The following is a 20,525-nucleotide window of genomic DNA, read 5'->3' on the forward strand; positions in this document are numbered from 1 at the left end:
TACTATTGATGGAGACGGGGATCTCTGCCACCCATCCCCAAGCACCCCTGCACACTGTTGCTGGGTTTGCCAAGACTGAAAGGCTGGACAACACTTCAGCGAAGCCGTCTCCTAAGGCTGTGTTTGTAGCAAGTGACTGTGATGATGAGGTAATAGTATCACTGCTCCACCAGACAAAGAGCAGGCTTGCTTCTCCTTACCATAAAAGTGGGAAGTCAGGCAAGCTCAGTGTTCCCCTCCTGTAATGCCAGTGACTGTCTGGGTAGGCATCCATCCTGAGCTACCTTGTGTGACTTAGGACCACAGTGAACCAGCCATGTCATGTTGCCATTCTAGCTACTGCTTTTGTAATGAATAAGAAACCATCTTTTGCCACTGATCCAGGAGTCTTGAGTCTTCCGTAATCATCTAGGAAGCAGTAACAGGATAAAACTCCAAACTCTGCAATGTACTTGACAAATACATGCAAGACGCTTAGGGTAGCAACTGGCACATATGATCTTGTTGGTTATTGCAAATCCACTCTGGAAAGGCTCGAGTATTACACTTGGTCAGTGAACCAAGGCTACCACCCAAGGAGTATGACAACCCAGAGCAGAGCCAGCAGGGTTCTGCACACAATGCATGGTTAAACCAATGTTGACGTTACCTTCACTAAACTAGACTAACTCAGACTTCAGAAACAGGACTGTAAAACTAACCTATATTTTTTCCCGTTAGCGTTCAGCCTTAAACAGTCATCTTTCATGACTGTCAATTTTTCTTCTAACTAGAACCCAGATGTCATGTATTTATGTTAGGTCAGATTCATTACAGCTCTCAATAACTTTTGACTCCCAGAATGTCAGAGCTGAATGGAACCTTGGAAACTGTTTATTTCAACTTCCTTATTTGACAGAATAAGCTGACACCAAAAGGGACACTAGATAAATGGCTTGCCCAGCATTACATTTTAAGAAGTAGTTAGCTTACTCTCTATACAACTTCTTTAAATTGCCAGAAACTAACTCCTAAAAAAAAATACAACTTAACAGGACCAGTTAGATATCTTATTAACCACTTATTTCAACTCTGTCTAGCATATAAAAGACCCTTGTCATTCAGTCACTAAGTTGTGTCATATTCTTTGCAAACCTATGGACTATGGCATGCCAGGCTCCTCGGGGTTCTCCAGGCAAGATTACTGGAGTGGGTGGCCATTTCCTTCTCCAAAAGAATCTATATGCTAAGTACTAGAACTAGGTGAGACACAGTCTCTGCAGGAGAAGTTTAAGTCTAGCAGCACAATATTTAAACAGTTATAAACTGCAGGGACAGGGAGGCCTGGCATGCTGCAGTCCAGAAGTCACCAAGAGTCGAACACAACTGGGCATCTGAACAACAACAAAACTACATTAAGTGACAAGGAAGCAAGAAAGTGTTACATGTAATACTGAAAAGACTGGGTTTTTCCCCCTATAGGCAGTGGATAGCCAGCTAAGATTTTTTCAAGCAGTAGTTATATAAATGTTGGATATGCAAGAGATAAAATGGAGCAAGTCCAGTAATGAAGTTTTTCTGACATGCCAGGGAAGAAAGGAGGACATTAAATAAGACAATGGCAGTGGAACACTGTTGAAATGGCATTTAAGAAATACAAGTGATATGACTTGGTGAAAACCTTGTACCTCTCCCACAAGAAAGCTACACTGCTAGGGACTAAAATGGAAAGTGGTGATTAAACCCCAAGATCAGCCTCTGCTCCCCTTAATTCCACTCACATCTAAACTTTTCTTCTTAATCCAGGCTCAAAGCCAATCCACATTCCAGGAGCAGGCCTTGAGTGTAGCTGCTTTGCCACTGGGTAACGTTTTCTGATCTGGGTCCCTCAGACAGAGTGTTTCCTCTTTTTCATTCTTTTTTTCTGCTCCCTTACTCTTCTTAGCCTCTGGCTCAGTCCTGGGCTCTAAGATTCTATAAAATAAGATGTACCTTGAAAACATGAAGGGGTGATACTAAGAACAAAATATGGCTTCTACTAGTTTAGGGCAACATGGTCGGTGACAGGTATAGATAGGCAATGCTTTTAAATAAATCTATCACACTCAATAACTGATTTCATATCCAATGGCAACCCTTCTGCATGTTACCTCTGTGGCCAGGTAGTAGCATACACCATTAATAATAATCACTGCTGCTGCTGCTGCTAAATCGCTTCAGTCGTGTCCAACTCTGTGTGACCCCATAGACGGCAGCCCACTAGGCTCCTCTGTCTCTGGGATTCTCCAGGCAGGAACACTGGAGTGGGTTGCCATTTCCTTCTCCAATGCATGAAAGTGAAAAGTCAAAGTGAAGTCGCTCAGTCGTGCCCAACTCTTAGTGACCCCATGGACTGCAGCCTACCAGGCTCCTCCATCCATGGGATTTTACAGGCAAGAGTACTGGAGTGGGGTGCCATTGCCTTCTCCAAATAATACTCACAGAAACCAGTAAAAATGATAAAGATGACCTTCAGGGATGGAAACAAGCAAACGATAACAGATTACTTAAAGGGAGGGGGTTGAAAGCACAGGTTTGTAATAGAACATTTTGATCCACAGTTAGCTACAACAGAGCTGGTAGGAAGAGCATGGAAAATTGGGTCTAGAGCCCTACACAATTCCTAATTTAAAGTATAACTAAGGCCTCAGTTCCATTTTTCACAGAGATATGGCCACTGAAAGTTTAGTATTTTGTCTCAGACCTACCCAACTTATATAAAAATGGAGGATTTGGATCTCTCAGAAATTCACAAGACCATCTGAAAACGGTTTGATGAAGGAAGCACAAGATATACGGAACATGCTTGATAATTTAGACATTAGGAAACATGAGTTAGCTCTGCTTCAGTAAAACAAATATATGAAAAGCCAAACCACCAGCATGGATAAAATCCAGGCCATTTGTATTTTTCTGCATTGTAAAATTATTCTTCCCTTTAATAGCTTGTTTAAAGACCATTAGCTACTCAACCAAAGGGGAGGGAAAATGTAAGCTAATGCACTGCCAATGAAAAACAAGCTGTGAGGTCAGCCCAAGAAAAGATTATTTCTACTCACAAATGTTTTATGTACACCCTGACTCTTCTGGAACACATTGATTTTGTAATGGGAGGTATTAGACCGCACAGCATATTATTAGAGGAAATGCTTCTGACATATTTATTTTAACCCATTTTAACTTTCTTTAAGTTACTGCCTTGTATCATGGGCAATGTAAGTGAAAATGAATTGGACTTATGACATAAACTTCAGAAAAAAATGCAGTCTTACTCATATGATCTGTAACCACATGAAGCACTCTTGAGGCACAAGAATGTCAAGAAAATGACTGGGAGGAGGGCAGAAAGGGAGGAGGAGCCTGAGGTCAGAGAAAGTAATCAACATACTGAACCTGTAGCCTAGATCTCCAAGGACACAATCCTCTACATTTGAGGGCTGCAATCATATATAAGTAGGTTTCAAAAAACCTTGCACATACATGGACACCTTATATTGTCTATTTCAGAATCAATGACAAATGGAAAAATACCTATTCTACATGAGACATTAAACTAAGTTCTGTGCCTTGCTGAATTTCCTATTTGGTGTGAGAATAAAATCCACCTGGTCTTAACTGCAATAGCTAACCCACATGGCACCTCTGTGTGAACTAGAAATAGTAGTCCCCGGAAGTCACACTCCTGAGACTTGGCAAATGATTTGGTAAGTGTTTTGACCTCTGTGGTCTCACACCCGTAAGCAGGGCTCAACCACACACAGCAACCCCGGTCTTGATTACACATGTAAATTCAAAATGTCAGTGTGCAGTCTATACCAGGGCCTTGCTTTCTCCACAGAGAATCTTCCTAAGCATCTTCAGCCAAAATAATATGCTATTAAGGCTTTGAGATTTTATCAGTGATGATTTCAAAGCACACAACACACCACCTCCAGAGTTGTCTTTTCTTCAAGCAAAATGAAAGAAGAAAACCTGCCACCTGTTCCGCCCAAACAATTATCAATCATCATCTATTTTGAGGAAAATCAACCCAGCTGATTGGGTCAGCCTAGAAGATGCAGGCTGGAGATTGGTTAGCAGTCTAAACCTACTTGAGTCTGCAAAGCTTGAAAAATTATATGCCTATCACTGCCCAGCACAATAACAGCACGAAATTGCTGTCTGGAAAGTAGTGGTTACACAATTTCGTTAGTAAATCTATGTGGAGTCTAGGCCTTCTGCCCAAGCTGATTTCTCATACTTACCCACTCCACCCATCCCCAGCTCCTCATTAGTGTAGGCTGGCTTTCAATTTTAACCCTACAAATGTCTAAATAAGGAAACTTAATAGTTCAGAGTTCTTTGCAAAGCTTTGCTCACCCAATTATCCACAGGCAGCAACCTAGAGTTTTTAAAAGGCTAAAAAACAAAGACAGACACAAAGTACCAAATTGGTCTTTGTATGGAAATTGAAACTAGAGCTAGTAACCTGAACTTAGTCATCTAGAGCACCTATCAGAGAGTTCTATGAACCCTTGATTGACAAAACAATAAGCCCATCCTTTGCCCAACTAGCTACGATATTCCCCTGGGAGGGAATTCTTGCACATAACCCCACTCCAAAAACTGCAAAATGAAGAACATGTGATTACCCAATTAGTAAGTGGAGCCAAAAAGTCTTAATTCGGTCTCTTTTCTCAGCACATAGTAGCTGTTCTAGGGAGCCTCTCCACACCTGTATGTATAGTCAACCTTTCCAGGTATTTCTACAGAATTAAAGACAGAAGTGAACTTAACTGGAGCTGATACATATGATACTTTATGTGGAGCAACTTCGAAAGACATTTTGCCATTAATTTAAAGCTGCATTTGTATAAAGAGCTCAATGAGATGTACATTAATTAGGCACACACTCAGTTCAGTTCAGTTCTGTTGCTCAGTCGTGGCCGAGTCTTTGCGACCCCATGAATCGCAGCATGCCAGGCCTCCCTGTCCATCACCAACTCCGGAAGTTCACCCAAACTCATGTGCATCGAGTCAGTGATGCCATCCAGCCATCTCATCCTCTGTCGTCCCCTTCTCCTCCTGCCCTCAGTCCCTCCCAGCATCAGAGTCTTTTCCAATGAGTCAACCCTTCGCGTGACGTGGCCAAAGTATTGGAGTTTCAGCTTTAGCATCAGTCCTTCCAAAGAACACCCAGGACTGATCTCCTTCAAAATGGACTGGTTGGATCTCCTTGCAGTCCAAGGGACTCTCAAGAGTCTTCTCCAACAACACAGTTCAAAAGCACCAATTCTTTTTTGAGGCAACTGGGGATATTGGATTATGAGTTGAGTGTCAGAAGATACTGAGATGATCCCAATGAATATGTTAATTTTGAAAGATGTGACAGGGGCATAGTGGTTACTTTTTTTTTTTTACTCAGTCATTTTTAGAGATGCACACTGAACCACATAGGAGTAAAATGACACAATATCTGGGATCTGCACTAAAGTACTTCAGCAAGGAAATAAAGGATGGATGAAGCAAATGTTGAAAATCAAAACTACTATATGTAGTTAATGGATATAATACCCCATGGTGGTGTCTAATTCTTAGTAGGTTGAAATTTCTCATACCTTTTCATAATAAAGCCTTATTAACTAGCCCATATTACAAATAAAGTGAAAACTCTATTTTAGTTCTTTTACTTTTTGCTGGGGAAAGACCAGCAAAATAAAGGCAGACAAAAATTCTTCATAATTTTGAGCAGATCTTTACCAAAGCATGTGGATATCTATCACAGAAGAACAAATAGATTTTTAAAGGATCGTACTCAACATCTTTTCTCCCCTTGATGAGCACCAGAACTGCTAGGTGACTGAATCAATAGCCTTTGAGAAAACACTCATTCCTAATGAAGTCGTGGATTCCGACCTAGGCCCGCCTGAATAGCCACCTGAGGAACTTCTCACTTGCCCTTGGCACCACAACAGAGCCCTGACAGAAAGAGAGACTGGAGGCCAACTTGCAGTTCTGCACCTGGTAAGCAATGTAGCTGACTCTTGCTAAAGCAATACAGAAAGACCTTCCTTAAACCAAAGCCTGTGTAAATGGTGATTAGTAAGATTTTGCTTTCCACATTCTTTCGTGAGAAAGGCACCCATACCCTTTTTCCCAGGCCACTTCACAGAAAGCAAGCAAGGATTAGGATTCAGTTGAATGTCTGTTCAAGCCACAGCCCAAGTAAATAATTTAAACTGAAACCGATTCAGCCTCATCAGGTAAGTTTTACATTAGGACAAATCAATTTATTTCTATTTCTATTACTTACATTCATAATAAATAGTTATGTGAAACTGCATCTCAACTTTCCTTTACATGCATCATTTTTTGAGCTGTCTTCCACTTGAGTGTCTTTTATAAGATGTCTACCTGGATCACAAGTATATAACTGTATTTCAAATCACCTGGCCATCATGTTAATTTCTTCAGTCATGAGACAAAAGTAAGTATGAAACAACCAAAATCTGATGAAAGGAACTGGTCTCTTCTGCGTGGCAGACTGAAATATAGGACCAAGAGAAAGCTGGGTCTTCAATAATCATCCCCAGGGTGCTACTAATATCCAGTGATACTTAGTCAAATGTGCTATTTCATGTACATTAGCATATATTATGTATGCACTATTTTCAGAGCATCCTGTTACTTACAGTGTTGAGGTCAGGTTGGTAAAGTATATGATTTTACTTCAATGACATGTTGCTACTGCCAGAGATCTTGGCATTCAGAGTGAAATCTCAGTGGATTAAAATGATAATTGTTCCAAAAAGGAATTTAAAAAAAAGAGATTTCATCATTTTTCACTTTCTAAGTTCCTGAAGCACAGTGACGCAGTGCTGTCTCTAACGCTGACAATAGAACTGAGAGCTTTAAACTTATCTCTAGGTCAGACTCCTTAACACAGCAGTGACTCAGTTTTCTTATTTGTACAACAGCAGTAAGCTGCCTGACAAGACAACTGTCATAGATACCTAGTGAAACTTTTTTAACAGAAGTTTTAAATTTCTCAAACTGATACATGGAAAAACAAGGATAGCCTGATTATTTTAAAAAAAAAAACAGTGAAAAAAATTAAACTCACACCTTACATTTCTTAAACAAAACAAATTATTTGCAGAAGGACAAAATGTATAATCTTTCAAACAGACAAACTGGAGAGAAAATAAGGAATCAACCAAAAAACAACCTTATTATAGTACTTTGTACAATCATGTTAGAACTATCAAACTGCAAGAAAGCCATTAAACTATCCAATCACAATGCATTTGATTTGGGTAATAAGGAGTTAACAATATTGCTGTATATTTGCACAGCAATATAAAATTTCCTACATGCTTTCTCATTCATTACTGTGTTTTATCTAAATCACCTTGTGAAGGAAATCAGGTAAGCATTATCTCTGTCAGACATTAATCAAGGGCTCAAACCCTCTGCTATTAAACGGCCCATCAGAGATTACAAGCAACTAAAAGACTAAATACTGGAACCCAGGTCCTTTGGTCCTCTATTCAGTATTCTTTGGCTAATAATCCAATATCTTGTACGATTATCAATGAAATGTTACTTGGGTCATGAATAGTTTTTTTTTTTTTTTTAATATTTATGGGAGTAGAGTTGACTTACAATGTGCTAGTTTGTACAGCAAAGTGAATCAGTTATACATATACATATATCCACTTTTTCAGATTATTTTCCCATATAGATCACTACAGTGTAACTGATGATATACATGTCAATTCCAATCTCCCAATTTATCCCTCCATTCCGTTACCCCCTGGATAACGATGTTTGTTTTCTATATCTGTGACTATTTGTATCATTTTTGTTGTTGTTGGATACTGGTTCCCCACATGGAAGTTCAGGCTGTGACATCACAAGAACCCAATCAAACAAATAAGAAATCAAGCTAGAAGTTTCTCAACTTTCAAAATTACAGAAAGCACACAAACATGTACAGATAGGTTCATTCGATGGAGTATATATTCTAAGAGAAAAAAACCAGCACATTTCTTTTTCAAAAAATCTCTTTTCAACAATTCATACTCTCAAAATGTCTGGCCTACAGGGAAAGAATTCCCAGCTAATAATAATATGTTGAGTGCTTCTGCACCCCAGCACTGGTCTGCAAGATTTAAGAACAGGCATAACGCAGGACCCTTGCCCAGAAGCATTTTAAAATCTATTGGACATACGAGATCAGCATATAACATTAAGACTCATGACAGGAGTTCAGAATAAGGAAGGGCTTTCAGAAAGCTGATGGCTTAATGGAAGAATGAGAGCATTATGAGACACCACCTGGAGAGGTTAGATTTATAAAGAAAAACACGGCAGACATTTCCAATCTGGTGAAGATGTTCAGGGTGTGTAGAAGGAAGGAGCGGTGATGGAGCAGCAGGAGGAAACAGAGTTGCAGAGAAATATGCTGAGTAAATGGAAGACTGGAGGCACTGCAGCTGAAATTCAGGTCTCCAACCCTAAACAGTGAACTCTTATACCACTGTGCTCCTCCTAACTGGTCTTCCTGCCTCCATTCTGGCACCCCTGTCCAAGAAAGTCTCCACTATATTAAGTTTCTTTCTGACACACAATTCTGATCAGCTCGGTCTCCTCAAATCTCTTCAGTGACTTACTATGGCTTTCAGAAAGAAGTGGAAACTGGAACATGGCATACAAATACCCATCAAGACCTGGACTCAATCTCTTTTCTGACAGGTCCACCATATGTAACTTTTGTTTCAGCCACTAACATCAATCCACAGCTCCTTTACTGGGCATGCTACCACATCTCTCTACCTTTGCATACATTGTTCCCTTAAATGCCTTTCCCTCCCCTTCATCAATTAATGCCTCATTCTTCAAGCCTTGGTGCAAATACCACCTACTATGGTAAGCCTTTCCTTCCCACACTCAAGCATTCAATTTGAGTCAGACGCCTCTCCATGATGTTTCTATTATCACCCTCCTCTGCATATTCCCATTGTTCCTTATCACACAGCTCTGTAATTGTTAGTTAACTTCCCTGTCTCCCTCACTAGACAATGGCATCTTTATATCACCAACCTTCAGAATAATGCCTAGCACATAGTAAGTGCTCAGTTAAGTCTTTGTGGCATACAGGAACCCACTATGCTCTCCTTTATCAATTAAAATCCAAACATGTTTAAACCAATTAAAAACAAATAACCCAATACTCAGAAAGTTATATAAGAACCAGAATATTAACTTCTGTTACTTCAAGTTACTAATGCAACTACACTATCTAAACAACCAAAGGCTTTAGGAATTATACAGAAATACAAAGTCAAAATGCAAAAATGTCAAAGAATGCTACGCCACTCTACCCCACAGTATGTATGTGAGGGGTGCTGGTTCTACCTTTAACACTGTGCTTAGCTGCATCTGAGTCTTTGTGACCCTTTGGATTATAGCCCTCCAGTTCCTCTGTTTTCCAGGCAAGAATACTGGAATGGGTTAACATTTCCTTTTCCAAGGGATCTTCCTGACGTATGGATTGAACCCAGGTCTCCTGCATCTCCAGCATTAGCAGGCAGATTCTTTACCTGCTGAGCCATCAGGGAAACCTGCCTCTTACATTAGCCTCTCTTAATGGTTAAATCACTGCCTGAAATATGTGCGATTCAGGATGTCCTTCATGACACTTCCCGAGTGTTCTGAACTACTTGAGTTGACAAAACACATTCCATGGTTGACATCAAATTGCTAATTAATTAAGATTCATGTTGTTTGATGACATGCTACAATCTGGGCCTAACCAGACGGTTTACATAAAATACAAAGCTCTACTACTAAGGCATTATTCAAATAGTGATGAGTCCAAAACAAGGTTGCCTTCATTAAAAAGAACCAAAATAAAAGGGTCATTATGAGGCTGTATATATGAAGAAGAGTGAAGTAAGCTTTATTAAACTGATTTAACTAATCCCATGCAGAAGTCATTAAAAGTCCTGAAATGTTGCTCTGAAAACTTCTCACTAATACCCATCCAAAGGTTAAAGGATATAAATAAAAGTCATTCCTCTCTATAGAAAATGTGTCTTCCTTCTCCAGTTTCCCAGAACAACGAGAAACTAAATGAAAACAACTGAATCACAACCCTTATACTGTAGGAATCCACTATACCATAGCTATGGTGTTAAATTTTCTACATGGTAGAAACTTTCATTTTAGCTAATATTATATAGATGTTTTTAATTAACTGTTTACTGACAGATGAACTATCTTCAATATCAACCACTGATGCAGTCACTGTTATTTCCCTTCTCCCTTGTCAATGACCTCCTCCTCTTCCCAGTTTCTTCAAGTGGAATCAACTGGTAATTTCCTTTACTCTCTGGTAACCCAACAGTTTCATTCTTCTATAGGAGACACATGCCTTTAAGGAACTGATGAAAACTAGGGGGCCCAGAAAAATAAATGTATCTACACACACTCAAATTTTTTCATATGATTTCAGTTTAAGAACCCTTATCCCCCATAATCACCTACACAAATAATTTCTATTATATATGGTGCTCTCTTACAACCTCCCACAACACCTTACACACACACAGACACAGGAACACAATTAAGAACTACTACAGTGATTAACAACATAATACTCAACATTATAAAATTTAGTCCAGGTAATGCTTTACCCTACCAACAATATTTCAAGAATCCCGGATGAACTCCTCTCTTAGGCCTTAGAACATGTTGAGCACTTCAATAAGACAACTCAAAATAAGGAGTAAGGCATTTATTTTAAAAGTTTACCAAGTCTTATTATTTGGTCAACTTTAAAACCTTAAAATGAACTGAAATGTCGTCCTAAATATGTGTTTATGAAGTCTGAGATATCTGCTTGTAAAATAATGTAAGGCTCAAAAGTTATTTTGAGTACAAAAGAAAGTTCCCATTGATATCAACAAACTCTTGGACTCAAATACTTGTTCTAATGTATTAACCTATGTTCAACACCAAATAGTGTTAGCTAGGAACTGAAAGTGATACCATCTCACAACTATCTAGTTACCTTATCAAAGCATAAAAGATGAAACAGGACAAATGACCAAAGGGAAGGGAAGCATAGAATCAAGGTGTTATTACTAACAGACAGAAGTAAGTGCTTTTTCTTGAACTCGTATATCCCAAAAGCGGAAGGCTCTTGCTGGATGTACCAAACTTCGTGGAAACTATCAGTTCACTTTTGTTTTTGTTTAAACTTTTAATCACTGTTTAAGCCAGTTCTGTATTGGGTCCAAAAAAAGAAAGAAAGAAGAAACATGATCACTCTTTTACTGCAAAATGATAAATTTCAAAAATCACATCAGGATTTTTATACATTAAACTTGGCGATAGAAACAAAACTTTTCTAAGTTTTGTAATAGGAGTACCCATTAAACCTCTGTCAGGGCAGATAATTCACAAAGAGTTTGTGACTCAGTTTCTTCATTTGTAAATACTAGAGGGGAGAGTGGTAACAGGACACATCAAGTAACTGTCAGTTTGCCTCAAGTTAAGGTGGAACTGATGAGACCTTAGACTGGTTGTTTTATTACACCCTGCTAGGTCCCTTTCCACATAATAGAAGGCTGTAAATTTCCTGTAACCATAACACTTCGATCACTATTTTCCAATCTGGACAGTCCATAATTGAAAGGCAAACAAAGGGCAAGAGAGAAGCACAACAGGTATCAATACACACTAAATGGCCAGATGGCCTAAGAAAAGTCTTTAGTTATAAGGTCACTGCGTCCTTCCTTATAACCCAGTTGCTGGTTAAAACTGAAAACTAAATATACAACATGTGGCTTTTGCGCTCCAAACAAACAGAACTTTCGGACAGGAGTATTTGCTGAATTTGAGCTGGAAAACCATGTCCCCTCTGTCATCCGAATGACAAAGTTTATTGATAAACGTCTGCCTAATATTTGCCAGGGCTGACAAAAAAAAGTCTTTAGCCAATACGCTGCATGAATTTGACCAGTTTTGAAGTTTCACTATTATTATACCGTTTTTCTACAAGCTCAAGGCAAAAAAGAAGAAAAAAAAGAGGAACCTTTTTAACTGATGAGTTGAAGAAACCCCAGTATTTCCCAATCTAATACCAGGCCCCATAGATTTCATTCCTCCGCACATGAAGTCAGTGGCAGGAAATGGACTGCCTGCTCTCACTCTTTCAGACACTCTCAAGACGGGCGATTTGTGCAGTCGGTCTACTGCTTTTGAGCGTTCTTAATCTGCTAAGTGGAAGTCCTGGACGACTGGCGATCGCACACACACGACAGTTGGCGGTGCCCCCTCCAGCCTCTAACTCCCACGCCCCCCCACTCTTAAAGAAATGTTTCTTGGGCGAGCACATGGAGAGGCGATGGGGGGGACACGTAGGCGCCTCTTCCTTAGATATCTGGTCAAGCAGAAAATACTGGGGGCCTAAGTTGTGTGCTTTTTGTTGCGGTAGTGGTGGGATTGTTTGGTTGGTTGATTGGTTGTTTTTTTGTTTTGTTTTGTTTTTGTTTGTTTTTCTTTTGTAAGTCTGTGAGTGGGCTCCCTAGTACTGGGGCTGAAAAAAAGAGAGGTTCCCCTGCCCGGACCCTAAGCGTTAAAGAGTCAAAACCCCAGCAATTGATACGGATGGGAGGGGAATGAAATCGCGCAAAGACGGATCGCGCCCCCAAGTTAGACCAACAACAGCCCCTACCCTGTACGCGGGGTCTCCCCAAGTTGGGGTGGGGCCTTTCTCCTTCCCGCACCGCCTCCCGGCTGCCAAGACGGAGAAAGGAGTTAACTGGAGAAGGGGGTGCTCTTCCGCCCCCACGCCGTCTCCGCGCCTCGGCGTGGCCGCTGCTTTGGCGGCTCCCCGAGTTGCACAGCGAGGTCGCGGGTCACCCTTGGGAGGGGGCCCCGGGTCCCCCCGTGTTCAACGGCAGGAGGATCCCGGGGCTCTCGCTGTCCCTAAGGCCGGCGGGGGCTGCGGGAGCACTCACCAATTTAGGTTTGTTTTTCGTTTCCTCTTCGTTGGCGGCCCGGCTCCCCGCGCTCCGCTTGTTGCTTCGGCCCCCACCGGGCTCCTCGCCGCTGCCTCCCGCGCCCGCCGCCGCCGCCGCCCCGGGCTGCTCCATCTTTCTTCGGCCCTGTCACCTGTGCCCTGGAACCCCACTTCTGCTTCACTGAGGAAGCCCCTGGGGCGGTCTCGCTGCCCCGCGCGGATTCGGCAGCGCCTCTTCCTGGAAGGGAAAGTGGGTCTGCCGATTTCACGTCCCCGGGGCTCCCGGCTCCCAGGCACCCCAGACTCGGCAAGCCGTTGCCACTACTGTGCGCTGGGGCAAGCCCTGCCCCCGAGCGGCTGTGATTACCACGGTCGCCGCCGCCCTCAGGGCGGTGTTTAGGGTGGAGGGAAAGTAGGTGCCTATCTCTTTAAGAGGGCCTCCGCACACGTGATTCATCAAAGTGCCCGCAGTCCGCCGCCCGGGCGCGGAAAGCTGCTTCCTACTCCCGCTGCCGGGCGGCCCGGCTACTGAGCATGCCCGGCGCGGCGACGGCTGCCAAACGAGAGGACTTGAAGCTGAGGTTAAGCACTGATTTCCCTTCCTAGGGGCCTAGCGTGCAATGGAAGGGAACTAGCCGAGAGAGGGGAGGTGTAGCCCATTTTAGAGACGGGGACACTGAGGCCTGGGAGGATTCACGTGTGAGTTTTACCTGAGACTCCGCTTCCGCTCGTGTAGGCCAGAGCACCTTCCCCGGCTGGCCGAGGCCTTGCCCGGGGGTGTGGTTGTGCTCCACTCCGTGGGAGGGGTTGATTGGCAAGACAGCTGGCACCCCGCAGGAGCACCGCCATGGGGAGCGCTGATTAATTGCCTAGACAGACTGTGCGGGTCGAAGTGGAAGGAGTGGGTGTTTTCTGTTGCCATGATTGCGCTGAGACCAAAGAAACGCAGTCATTCCTTCATTCCCAGGCTGCGAGGTGGGAGAGGCAGCAGCCGCCCACCGCTTAATCCAGAGGGGCGAAGCACCTATGGCGAGCTAACAGTTGGATTGAGTGCTATTTTCAGTGTTCCGAACTACTTTAGGTTGAGAGTTGTGGGGAGCGAGTAAGAACTCGTGTGTCAAAGCTTTGTTAAAAATGTAAATCTCTAGACAAATGCTAGGTAACAGCGAAGCAGCCACAGGGCACCGCGGGTATTCTTAATTTTTCACCCTAGAGTTGTCAGGAAGAGGCCCACGCCTCTTTAAAAACAGTGTTCACACTGAGAACAATCGCGGGACCTGGCAGAACTTGAATGAACCACCTTCATACAACCTGGAGAAGCTAGAAATGTAAATTTAGACCCCATGTGCCTATAAACATGCCCATGTGCCTGTTATTCATGTATCTTCAGGCTCTGATCTTTTTGCCCTACTCACCTTCAACCTAAACTGCTAATTTTTTATGAACACATTTATTGAGAGTGTATTAGGATAAATTTGACCATGCTGTAGATGAGATGAGGCAAGTAAATTGGAAAGTACAAGAAAAACAATGTTAGACATCTGAAAGCAGTCTTAATGCTGGCTTTGCCATTGTCCTTAACTTGCTTTTTAATTATGCAGGTGGTAAACTACCCGAGGACAGCAGAGAAGAGGGGATACATGCTTCCAGACAGGGTGGGCAAGGAGGCCTAAGGTAAATTTGTAGGAGTTCCTGTTTGACTTAAAATTTGATGTGTATTCTGAATTTAACTCACTACACACACGTGCACACACATACACACTCATGCATGATTTAAATTATTTAAATGCCCCTCTCCTGAAAAATGGCATAGAAATGGATGCTGCAGTAAGATGTGACCTGGTTATCCACTGCTTTCAGATAATTCCTGTTTGAGAGACATGGATATGAGCCATAGCTGAGGGTGCTCTGAGCCCAAATGTTGCTTGGTAATCTGCTCAGTAGATCTTCATTGAGCTTCTTAGAGCAGGGGTACCCAACCTCTGGGATCTAATGCCTGATGATCTGAGGTGGAGCTGAGGTAATAATAATAGAAATAAAGTGCATAATAAATGTCATGTGCTTGAATCATCCTGAAACATACACTGCCTCCAACCTGGTCTGTGGATAAATTATCTTGCACAAAACCAGCCTCTGGTGCCAAAAAGGCTGGAGACTGCTGCCTTCAAGTATACCAGGTGATATCCAGAGTGCTGTGTGTTAGGAGTATGAACCTCACAGTTTCTGCCCTTTAGAACTGCCTAGTCTGCTTGGAAATGGCAACCCACTCCATTGTTCTTGCCTGGAGAATCCCAGGGACGGGGGAGCCTGGTGGGCTGTCGTCTCTGGGGTCGCACAGAGTCGGACGCGACTGAAGCGACTTAGCAGCAGCAGCAGCAGTCTGCTTGGAGAGACTGATCGTTACTGACTGTACTTCAATAGATAGGAACAGGGAGACTGTGGAGCACACAAGAGTGCTGGAGGCTCTCGGACACCTTCCCAAAGAGGATGATGTTTGAATTGAGTCTAAAGGGTCAAATTAAAGTCACTAAGTATTTGGTGACAGCCTGCTAAGTTTTGGATACCCTACTAGGCATTACAGCAGTGAACAAGATGGTGAACAATATGGATGTGCTTTGCTCTTATGGAACTTTCTGGCTATTGGGAACGATTTTAAGCAAACAAACAAAAAAAAAGTATTGAGCAATTACAAGGTAAAAAAGAAGAGTGAAGAGCATCCCAGGCAAAGGAAATGACCATAGCATGTGCAGAGACTCTGTGGTTAAGAAATTGAAGGCAACGGATTGGGGTTGTTCATGGTAAGAGAAGAAGCAGAACAGATAGGCAGCTTCCAGATCATGAAGGTCCCCACTAACAGATCTCATTGGTCTGGTTTTAAAAGCAGTGATGCTTGGTTCCTCAGTTGTGTCCAACTCTTTGTGACCCCATGGACTGTGGCTCGCCAGGCTCCTCTGTCTGTGGGATTTTCCAGGCAAGCAGGCTGGAGTGGGTTGCCATTTCCTCTTCCAGGGTAAAAGCGGTGAAGGCATTATAATACAAGTGCCTCCTGTTTTTGGTGTGCGGGTACTTGAAAATGGGTCAACATTATTTTCAGAGTCAGGCTGGGTTGCAGCATTCTCAGGCCAGGTGAAGCTACATTTGAAACCAAAGAAGACGTGCATGTAAAAGGTACATACTCTGCACCACAAAAAATGAGGACAATCTGTCCCTGAGATGACTTAACATTTGACCTTATTGTGATTATCCTAGCCCTGTCTTCATTCTGGATGTTTCTTTTCAACATTTTGCTCCAGTTCATGTAAACAGTCATTACAAATAAACAAACCCCCTTCTTTCAAACATCAGGGTCTCTCTGGAAAGCTAGCACACATAAGGAGCCACTGGTCCCCTGCAAGGATACTCTGTCCACTGACCATGAACCAGGCACTTCACCAAGTTCAGTCCTCGGACTGCTCCCGCTGTATCTACGTTTCTTTATTTTCACCTTCCTGGGACACACAAATAGGCCGGTGGGTGAAAATACATCTTTTCTCTGATGCTGTAGAAAGAAGGAGGCTGCTACCATCTGTTGGGACTTCAAAAGTGTGTGTTAGACCCCATGACCTTGTAGTGTCTCCTTCTAATCACTTATGAATTTAGCACCCAGTTAACATTAAAAGCCAGCCCTTGGAGAAATGAAAGATAAAAGGCTGCTAGGTTCTGTCTTTCTTCAAACTGATCTTAGAGTCATCCATTACCCCCAGAGGTTTCTGATGATCCTTATTAGTATCAATCTGGCTTTCTGTGTCTCCCTTCTGCTACGTGTTCTCATCTAAACAATCTGGACAATTAATAGAGAAATTAAAGCTGACATAGATTAGACAAAAGTAAGAAATTGAAGGCAAAAGGAGAAGAGGGCAGCAAAGGATGAGATGGTTAGGTAGCGTCACCAACTCTAGAGACATGAGTTTGAGCACACTCTGGGACATAGTGAAGGACAGGGAAGCTGGGCATGCTGCAGTCCATGGAGTTGCAAAGAGTCAGACATGACTTAGTGACTGAACAACAATAGAAAATCACTCACTCCAAGGTCATGGAAAAAATGTGAATTAGAGGTGGCCTGAGAATAAACAAGTACTTATTAAGCACATACTACATGGGCAACACCAAACTAGTCACATGAATAAAAAAGGACCCGATGTTTTGCTCTCAAAGCACATGTGTCTTCCTGAGAAATCTCCTGTTCTGCAAAATTGCGCACTAAACAGAATTTCTGAGGAAACCGTGGTTAGGAAAGATCACTTAGACTCAGTGCAACTTTTTAGCCAGAGCTCTAATGAAAACACTCAGGAGATTGAATCTCCATTGGCATCTACACCCAGTGGCACAGTCATCAGTGCTTTGAATCCTTCATGCTTCCTCTTTCCCTGATGTGAATCCTCAAGGGCATTTACTTTTAATAGATGCCATTTTCTTAAGAATTAAAAATCTAATTGAATACCCAACTTGGTAGAAGATCCCCTGGAGGAGGGCACGGCAGCCCACTCCAGTATTCTTGCCCGGAGAACCCCATGGATAGAGGAGCCTGTTGGACTACAGTCCTTAGGGTCTCAAGGAGGCAGACAGAACTGAAGTGACTGAGCATGCACGTACAGCTTTGTAGAGGGCTTCCTGGGTGGCTCAGACGGTAAAGAGTCCGCCTGCAGTGCAGAAGACCTGGGTTTGATCCCTGGGTCAGGAAGATCCCCTGGAGAAGGGAATGGCAGCCCACTCCAGTATTCTTGCCTGGAGAATCCCACGGACAGAGGAGCCTCGTGGGCTACAGTCCCTGGCGTCGCAAAGAGTCAGACACGACTGAGCAACTAAGCAACTTTGTAGGCACACACGATGAAAGGTCTTCACAGCTTCACCAACTAGTTAATGGAGTGGGCGACTTAGAGGTTGCTGAAACCACTAAACCAGCCACACAAAAGGGACAGGCTTTGGGGCAGAACTATTATTTTATTTCTGAAAGCCTTCATATATCATGAAGGTTTCTCTTTAATTGTGAGAAAGCTGGTTCCTGATCATGTTGAAACTGAAAGTGCTAAAACACTTCGCATGTGAACCAGCTGGCCTTCCACCTAATTTTAGTGACACTGTTCTCCTACTGACCAATCACTACTGTGCTATTTGTGATACGCAAACCCTTGTAATAGAACAGACTGTAAAATATACGTTCTTTGCCATCGATAGGTATAAAATGTGCTTGAGAAAACAAACAAGTGAAATGTGTAGAAATGTAAGAGGAAAGTGGCTGCCTAATTCTGAGGTGAGAAAGGAAAAATGAAAGTCACTCAGTTGTGTCCAGTTCTTAGTGACCCTATCCTATGGACTGTAGCCCACCAGGCTCCTCTTCCGTGGGATTTCCCAGGCAAAAACACTGGAGCGAGTAGCCATTCCTTCTCCAGAAGATCTTCCCAACCCAGGGACTGAACCCAGGTCTCGTGCATTGCACAGAGTCTTTATGGTCTGAGCCAATGAGGTACTAACTGGAAATTCAGGATAACATGGTGAAGGGGTGAGATGAGTCAGACCTAGAATAGATGAAGAAGTTTTCAAGGAGAACTTGAGCTGCCAAGGCCTGAAAAAGAAATGAGACTTCAATAGGCAAAGCAAAGAAAGGAAGGAAGGAAAAGACAGCATATAGAATGGCCTGGAAGCAATACTGGCCAAAGGGGCTTGAGTAGAATGGTGAGAATATAGATTTTGAATAATAGTAGGAAACATGGTTCTCCCCATAGCATTTGCCCAGCACGTAAACAGATTTGAATATCAGACGTGATAGTAATGACTGATAAGACTCTAGCGGAAATGTTATAAAATAAAAGAATATTTTAAGGAGCTGATCTGGCAATGGTATGCAGAATAACTGGAGGGACTGATTTTCAAACTTATTTTTCTCTCAGTCCGAATTTTTTGTCCCCAAACAAAAACTTTACAGAACCTCAGTGTGTACAACAGATATGAATCTAGCTGACCTGTAGGAGTGGAGATTACAGTCCTCATGACCACTTGGCTTCTCTCATCCTCTGAGGTGACCCTCTGAGGCACCAGTGCTGAACTCTAGCTGAAACTAGATAAAGTCCTGGCTGGATAAAGTCATGAGGATCAGAACTAAAGTGGCCCCAGAGGAAATGAAGAAAAAGGAACGAATCCAAGAAATATTTAAAGGAACACATTGTTCCTCTCCACAGATTACAGACAGGATGCAAATGAAAAAAAAAAAAGGAAACAAGAATTACTAAAACACTGGCTCAAGGCAATAAAAACCCAGTAGTAAAAAGGGAGATCATATCTCAGCAGGTACTTGTTTTTGGCACACAGAGCCAGACCAAGGAGCCTGATACCCAGACACTAAAGAGACTCGTTAGGGCAGGACAAGAAAACTAACAAGGTTCCTATAGTCACCAACAGAAAGAGTCTTGGAATGCTGGAAAAACAGAAAGATTGTGTCTTTCTGTAGGCAAGAAGCAGGCAGAGAGCTAAATTCTGGAAGTCCAACAATGGATGTCCTGGCTGGCAGGCAGAGAAGAGAATCCACTCTGTAGGCAGAGGCTGAAGCAATCAGTATGTAGCAGGAATCCAATCATGGGAATTGGGATTAAGAAACAAATGAGCAATTCCTTAAGAAGTCTGGCAAAACAGTGTACCATGCCTAAAGGAACTGGCACATCAGATGAAGTCCAGGAAAGAGGCAGAGACAGGCAAATAAAAATGGCACACAAGACACCCAGTTACTTCAAGTAAGCTGTGAGCTCAGAGTAGGACCACAAATAATAGGTCCATAGGGTGCTAAATGACTCAAACTACTGAAATAATGGCTTCTTGAATCGTCTCTGACTAGGAACAGGATTGGTCCCTGCAGAAGAACAGTGGACAACAAGAAAAGGCCTGGGAGCAGTAATGACCAATAATGGTCACTTACCTGGAGGTAAAAGTTAACGTGCTCTGTTGTGAGGATTTACAGGGTTTGGTGCAGCCACAGCCCCACAGAAAATCCGTCCAAGAGACAATAGTGACAGTGTCTCCTTTTGGGGAAAATGTTGAGACTGGTAGAGATTTTGAGAATACCCAGATTTGTGTCATCTATGGTTTTATACAGTATGCTGGAAAGCAGCCCTTTGAATTTTATCTGGAAAATATGCGTCTAACAAAGAACAGATTTCCTGTTCCACATTAACCAAAGACAGAGAGTGATCTTCAGAAGTGGCTTGACAGGTCACGTATGGTGACTGTCCAATCTATAAGTTACTAAGACATAGATGTAGTAATAAACTGAGAGGAAAACATGGTCTGCTTGCTAAAGTATGTGAATCAGTGAAGCACTCACTGGTGGTCATAGGGATGCTATTCATGTTTGAAGTTGAGGATTTTTGTTTAATCAGTGTAAACAGTTTCTTGAAGATGAGTAAGTTCAAGACTACAATTATGCAATTAAAATTGATTATCTCTTTTATGTTGTGGTTTGTGTTTA

At 42.5% G+C, this 20,525-nt stretch overlaps 1 protein-coding gene and 1 long non-coding RNA gene across 9 annotated transcripts in view; one reads left to right on the forward strand and one right to left on the reverse strand.

The window, feature by feature from the left end:
- Positions 1 to 13,433, reverse strand: part of DIAPH2 (diaphanous related formin 2) — a 1,000,797-nt gene extending 987,364 nt beyond the window's left edge. For all 7 annotated transcript variants that reach the window (XR_009598705.1, XM_060407239.1, XM_060407237.1 and 4 more), the window contains exon 1: positions 13,029 to 13,433. Coding sequence is in view for 6 of the 7 variants with exons in the window: in XM_060407239.1 (XP_060263222.1) it covers positions 13,029 to 13,163 (135 nt within the window). In the remaining variant the exon portion in view is untranslated. The remainder of the gene's footprint in view (positions 1 to 13,028) is intronic.
- An 82-nt stretch (positions 13,434 to 13,515) lies between these two features.
- LOC114111357 (uncharacterized) overlaps positions 13,516 to 20,525 on the forward strand; it is a 54,781-nt gene continuing 47,771 nt past the window's right edge. For both annotated transcript variants that reach the window (XR_009598706.1, XR_009598707.1), the window contains exons 1-2: positions 13,516 to 13,611; positions 14,632 to 14,704. This is a non-coding gene — a long non-coding RNA (uncharacterized LOC114111357). The remainder of the gene's footprint in view (positions 13,612 to 14,631; positions 14,705 to 20,525) is intronic.

The sequence above is a fragment of the Ovis aries genome, chromosome X (assembly GCF_016772045.2).
Source record: "Ovis aries strain OAR_USU_Benz2616 breed Rambouillet chromosome X, ARS-UI_Ramb_v3.0, whole genome shotgun sequence".
Lineage (NCBI taxonomy): Eukaryota > Metazoa > Chordata > Mammalia > Artiodactyla > Bovidae > Ovis > Ovis aries.